The sequence below is a fragment of the Euphorbia lathyris genome, chromosome 8 (assembly GCF_963576675.1).
Source record: "Euphorbia lathyris chromosome 8, ddEupLath1.1, whole genome shotgun sequence".
NCBI lineage: Eukaryota > Viridiplantae > Streptophyta > Magnoliopsida > Malpighiales > Euphorbiaceae > Euphorbia > Euphorbia lathyris.
Genome location: NC_088917.1, coordinates 40,551,543 through 40,558,526, shown reverse-complemented (window position 1 = coordinate 40,558,526; position 6,984 = coordinate 40,551,543). Strand labels below are relative to the sequence as shown.

Sequence of the window (6,984 nt, the reverse complement as noted above, 5' to 3'; positions counted from 1 at the left end):
AACAACTTTTAGAATTGCTTTATATTGGAATACTTTTTTAAAAAAGATAAAAAATGATATAGATGAGAGAAAAATAAAATATTATTAGATGTTGTGTTAAGTTTTAATAATTTTTGAAGTTACTTGTATTAAAAATGCTCTAATCAAATACATTTTTTAGAAGGTAGTACCAAAAACAAAAAAAAATCAATGGCTTATTGATAATAATAATAAAAAAATCCCATAAAAAAAGAAAAAGATAATAAAAAAAAAAAAAGTATGAATGGCTTCGTTTTGAAAAAAAAAAGGGTTAAATATTTAATACAATGGGGGAACAGTAAAATACAAAAAAATGGATCCATCCAGTATTTCAAAATTCTAGACCATTCACATGGAGTTGGAACCATTCAACTCTTGATTAGATGACAAAGTAGCAGTACTAAGACGGTGCGTTTAGTATAACGATAAATAAAGACAAACAAAACAATAGACAAGTATGCATGTCTACCCAGATAGAACAGATATTTTAGCTCTTCATTTTTACTTGCTTTCTCCATATCTCTCTCCAAGTTTTCTCCTGGTAAATGCCTCTAACCCTAATCAACTTGCGTTTCTCTCTATGTCTAATTTGAGATTTTCCTTAGATAATCTTTTTATTATTCAATCATTATCTACTCATTGGAGCATCCAATTCTGTTTCTTTTTTCCAATTGATAGCCCTGTTACTTTGTGGTTAATTAATTAGGGTTGATCTGGTTTTCAAGTGCTGTGGATTAAATGTTCTTGGATGTTTTTAAGCTGGATGTCTGCACCACCAATATTATGCTCTCTTTTTGTGCCATTTTCTACCCAGACAAGTGTTGCCCCGGAGTTCCAATGTTTCCACCGATTATGCTAAACTTCTGTTCATTTTTTATTTTGAGATTGGATATTATTTTCCTTCACGAAACTTAGTTAAAATGTGCCCTTTGATGTAGTTAGTTTCGGTCGCTAGGCACTGTAGAAGCGGTTGCATATTGGAATTACTTTGGTTGTCAATGTCTTTCATTTGAAATCCCCAAGTATGATTTTTTTTTCCTTTTTTCATTCTCATTTGCAGGTGCTGTACTCTTCCAATCATCCTTGCTAGTGGTTTCACTGGGCTATCTTTTTTTGGGGGCCTACTATGAGTTTTACCGGTCCTTCCATGGTTTCTGGTTAGTATCATTTTTCTTGCTTTTCCTTGCCAGTTTATAATTTTTTATTTGGATCATGTTATTTTTGCAATGAAACATTCTAGAAAATTCGTTTGGCCTTTGTATGAACATGCACATTAGTATCTTTGTTTGTATTACTCCTCCCATATTATTAAATCGTGCTTAATATCATTCTAAGGTGGTAAAACTGCTAGAAGGGCATTTGAGTTTGGAAGGACTTACGTGGTTAGGCCCAAAGGTAAACATCAAGCTACTGTTGTATGGCTACATGGTCTTGGTGATAATGGATCGAGGTAATACCATTTTTCCATTGCTCTTCCTTACTGATGATCTCTTAATCATTCGCATTCTGCGCTCCTTTTGAGTTATGTGCTAAATGCACAGGTCATGAATACGGAACCAAATTTACCTCTCTCCTCTTCCTTCACCCTGGAGAAAAAGGTTCTCTGATGCACACGTTTTTTATCTGTTCGTGACTTGTGGCATACTTGAGATTTTTTTTTTTGTCAAGACATGGCCTTGATTGAAGGGAAAATTCTACCGGAAGGCAATTAGACCAGCATTGTTATATGGTACGGAGTGTTGGGCAGTGAAACACTGCCACATCCATAAGATGTCGGTGGCGGAGATGCGTATGTTGAGATGGATGTGTGGTCACACGAGAAAGGACCGGGTGCGTAATGAAATAATTAGGACAAAAGTAGGGGTTACATCTATTGAGAATAAAATGAGAGAAAACCGACTAAGGTGGTTTGGCCATGTGAGACGTAGAGCGCTTGATGCGCCGGTTAGGAGAACCGAAGAGTGGCAAAGGGATGTAGTGGTGAGGGGTAGGGGAAGACCTAAGCAAACTTGGAGGAGGGTGATCGAGAGTGATATGAGTTTATTGGGAATTGAGGAAAATATGGTAGTGGATAGGACGGAGTGGAGGGAGCGAATCTGTGTCGCTGACACGACTTGATTTTCACGGTTTTATATGATGGTTCATGTTAGCCGACCCCGAATCATTTCGGGACTAAGGCTTTGTTGTTGTTGTTGTTGTTGTAAGACATGGCCTTGATGATTTGAATAATAACTTTATCGAGCCATATGCATTTTGTGTCTCAGATGTGGATTTTTTTCTTTTTGGTGTTGTTTCATGATGTTGTAGTGTATCTAGGAAATTGAATCATGCATTTTTTTTAATGTGGAAATTAAATTAGGTATGTATTACAGTTTTTTTTTTTTTAAATCTCATTAAGAATCATTCTGTTATAGGATTGAGAATGAACACTTATTTCAAGCTGCCTAATCAGTAATTCGTCTGTTTTAAGATTTTGCAAATTTGGTTGATATTATGATGTGGAAGTTTACCCAATACCACCACAAAACAAGTATAAAGATAAATAAAGAAAGACAGAAGAATAATGAAATCTAACAGACTGAATTTCAGCATCTCATATGTTGTTTGATTTTCATTGGCAGCTGGTCCCAACTTTTGGAGACCCTCCCTCTTCCAAATGTAAGTAAAATTGTACCAGAAAGAGTCTTATATAAGCAATTGCTGATTTATATGAAACTAATCTTCTTTAAGTAGTGAAATATGATTTATAAATTGTTATGCAGATTAAATGGATATGTCCTACTGCGCCAACTCAACCTATCAGCATATTTGGCGGCTTCCCGTCAACAGCATGTAAGTGTGTGTATGTGTCTGTGTTTATATGATGTAATCTTTTGATAAAAGAGAGTTAAACTATCTGTGTCAAGAAATCGTTTTGAATTCTTTTTTTTCCTGTAAGCAGTTCAGATGAAATGAATTTCTGTTTGGATTAAATTCAGTTCTGATGTTTGCTGTATTTATTACAATAATCCAAAGGCCATTGTGATTTGAATTAGGGTTTGATGTCGGAGACCTTTCAGAAAATGCTCCTGATGATTTGGAAGGCTTGGATGCTGCAGCATCACATGTTGCAAATTTGTTGTCAACAGAACCTGCTGACAGTAGGTTTCTCTTTTGTTTGTTACTATTTGATGGTGGAACTACTTCAAGTACTCTATTCGGCCAGTTTCTAATTTTTCATCATCAATTGTTAGTGTTTGGCTGGCATGTTGATGTTGGCTCATTTATAGTATGAATTTACATTTCTTCTAAACCTAATATTGCAATATTAACCTGAAAACACTAGATTGAGTTGAGAGGCACATTTATAGTTTTAGTGGCCTCTTGGACTAGCTAAGCTTCCTTTCATTATCCCAATATGTTTTTGAATATAATCTACTATGTTTCAGTTAAACTGGGTATTGGAGGCTTCAGTATGGGTGCTGCAACCTCCTTATATTCTGCAACTTGCTTCACTTTAGGAAAGTGTGCAAATGGAAATCCATATCCTGCTAGTCTGAGTGCAGTTGTCGGATTAAGTGGCTGGCTTCCATGTGCAAAGTTCGGTTCTTTTTTCTGCTCTCCTTGTAAATTCATCTTTCTCTCTGTTGCATTGATTGTTGTTCCTTGTGTTTTAATTGTCTTTTCCAGGGCTTTGGGTAACAAAATTGAGGGAGTAGACGAAGCAGCACGACGTGCCACATCACTACCCATATTGCTCTGTCATGGCAAAGGTATTAAGCATCTTTCGTAATATGCATGTATATATGTATCATTGTTGATGTTATCAATCCTTTATACCTGTAAGAGCAAGCAGGCTAGGTGAATATGGTTACTGTTGATGATGTCCTTTAAATATCTTTACCTGCATAGCTTGAATGAATGCAGCATTTGTACGTTAATTGCTTGAGCACTGTCACATATTAATATAAAAACTATTATTGATTCTTAACTATTAGCTTAAACTTTTGGTTCAATTGGTTTCTTGATATGGTATCAGAGCCTCTTGGACCAAGTGGTCGAGTGTCTGAATCCTGACAATCCCATTCATTGGTGAAACTAAAATACATGGTAAGATGGGCCTGTGTTGTACAAGCTTCAAGCCCCGAGTAATTTGCATGTGGGGCAGTGTCAAAGATTAATGTAAAACTATTATTGGGTCTTAACTATCAGCTTAAACTTTTGTTTCAATTGGTTCCTTGACAAGCACATTGAAAGTCAACCTTTTAATTAGTAATGGAAATTTCATAAAAAAAAAAAAAAAATTAGTAATGGAAATGAGATCAGACGGCTATGACAACAATGTCATACTTGATTAGGCTATAATTTGTTGTAGGCAAGAAAAGGAAAATATGTTTGCTAATTCTAGGTCAGGAGGAACTGATTGTTTTACCTGTCAAGGTTATAAAAAACGCTAGGCGCTAGTTGGTCTAACAGAGTTCCCGGAGATTAATTAGAGATTAATCTGATTTGTATTTTTGTATTTTTTAATAAATAAATTATTGTATAAATACAATTAAAATATGAATTATACTATGTAAAAATAATAATATAAAACTTTTAAGATATAAAAACATATATATTTCAATATTTGTTACATTAATGTCCTTAAAAAATAAAAATGTGGCAACAAAAATAGCATTATAAGATTAATATCCTTAACAGTAAAATTTGATATTTTTAGGTCTTTTCTTTTAGTTTTAGGTTATTTAATATTTTATTTAAAATTGGAAAACATGACTCCACCGGGGTCCGACAGGAGCCCGCCTTATTTGAAGAAATCGGGACGGTGTTGTAAAAATCTCCGTCCTGGGCCGAATTTTAGAACACTGCCTTATGTGCATGTTGTATTGCTGCTGTAAATTCGTGCAATCAAACTGATATTTGAAACTTCTGATGAGTTATAGTTAGAGAAATTTTCATGATTGAAAATGAAGAGTTTTAACCTAATAATAGGTGATCTACTTGTATCTAAACTCTAAAGACTGAATAACTATCTGTTGGAGTCATGTTTTTATGACTGACTTCAACATCTCCCCATTCTTGTTTTTCTAGCTTCACATCTTCTCCATGTCGGTTGATATGTTGCAGTTCAACGTAATTGTGTATATAGTTGTATCAATGGTACTTGTTCCACCAAATAAAATTCTCATAACCAATTATTGGAGCTACATGTGCATGATGCCAAGCATCTTATAATGGTTGTAATGCAATTGGTTTAGAAATCCGACTGCGCTTGTATGAACTTTAAGCATTGCAGAAAATTCTGTTGGGGAAGTGGATCATTTCAAATGATGAAATGCAATATATAATTTCATAGATAGTGTGTGCATTACCAGAATATCTTTCCGGTCAGAACAAATGGATAGGAACTAGGAAATAAAGAAAAAAGCAGGCTTTTCTTCAGTTTTGTCAAAGAGCCAAAGGAACCTTAAAACCTGAGTAAGATATTTGGTTAATTGCAGGTGATGACGTAGTTCCTTACAAGTATGGTGAAAAATCTTCACAGGTTTTGGGGTCTACTGGATTCCAGGATGTGACATTCAAAGCATACAACGGGTAATGTATAGATAAAATGTAGATTAATTTGTTTTCTAAAATGGTTGAAGTTAATTGAGATGAAAGATTTGATTCCATGATCCAGGCTTGGTCATTACACAATCCCTCAAGAGATGGATGAGGTGTGTGGCTGGCTAAATTCCAAATTGGGGCTTGAGGGTTGCTCTTCCTGATATGATTGTGTAGTAAGGCCAAGAAAAACTCGGAGGTCTGGTCTGATCTGATCTGGGGTAAAACAAACAAAAAACATAAAGGCAAGTTTTGAGAAGCAAAATTAAGTACCCGCAAGGGAATGAGAGAGGGAAACATTACTTGTCATAGAATTGGTCTATCAGTAACGTCTTGTTTCTTCTCATCTGTGTTTGGGATTTTTTAGATTTGGGTCATTACTTGATTCAACTTTGGGGATTTCCCTAAATTTGACATGTTTTAAAAAAATTGTTAATGATTTATTTTTTTTTACTAATAGCAGAATGATATATATGAAGTATCAATTAAAGGCCTGTTATGTGATTCAGTTGTTAGTAAATACTAGTTAATAGTTGTTATAAGTTGTTTGTTATTATCTAATTAATTAATGATTGATAAAATTAAATTAATAAAAAAATGAATTATGAAGGTATAAAATAGATATAACTTCCCGGCTTAAACTATACACACAAACAAGTACAGAAAATAGATATTAAACTTAGCTGGAAATATAGGTTTGATCTGATCTCTACAAGAAGTAGTTGTATCTTTTGGAAACAGAAAGCACAATAGAACAGAGGATTGCATCGTCCATGTGCCATTGCCTTGAAAGCAATTGTTGGTAGACTGTGGTCGCCCTTCAAGATTACCATATTTTTATAATCCTACTACACTTCAGGATAGAAGCTTCAAGCTGTGGAACGACATAACTAAAATTGCCTAAAAAACTTTGCTTCTATACTCGTGACCTTTGAAGGTTTGGAACATTAAAATTGAAAATGCTCGGAAAATTAGTATTCTGTAAAATGTATTGAAGATATTCAAAGAGATAGAAATAATATGTTGCAAAACCTTTTAAAAATTGCAACAAATAAATGCATTTCTGTTACATAAAAAATTTCAATAGTAAGAAAATAAATAAGTTCCAAAGTATTTAAAAGGCATTACATCCAAATGGATTCCTAAATTAAAGCTTCAATATCAATTAGGTCTTAAACTATCAAAATCATCAATCAGATCCTGAACTAAATAAAAATGATCAATTGAATTCTATCCCAAAATCGGAAACTGTGACAATTTGATATAGTTTGTAATAATCTCTGTGTTGGTTCAAAATGGGTTTGGGAAAGAAGGACTGAAACTGTTCAGCCAAATGATTTTCGATCAGGTCTCAATTAAAGACTATTATTTAGAATGAGG

General features: G+C 34.0%; 1 protein-coding gene across 1 annotated transcript; it reads left to right on the top strand.

Moving 5' to 3' along the window:
* Window positions 1–405: 405 nt before the first annotated feature.
* Window positions 406–6,098, top strand: LOC136203066 (uncharacterized). Its single transcript, XM_065994114.1, has 10 exons — window positions 406–559; window positions 1,079–1,175; window positions 1,354–1,468; window positions 2,640–2,676; window positions 2,781–2,850; window positions 3,054–3,158; window positions 3,447–3,597; window positions 3,688–3,770; window positions 5,502–5,595; window positions 5,681–6,098. The coding sequence occupies exons 2-10, from the start codon at window positions 1,145–1,147 to the stop codon at window positions 5,766–5,768; spliced, it is 774 nt and encodes a 257-aa protein (XP_065850186.1). The 5' UTR covers window positions 406–559; window positions 1,079–1,144; the 3' UTR covers window positions 5,769–6,098.
* Window positions 6,099–6,984: the final 886 nt, after the last annotated feature.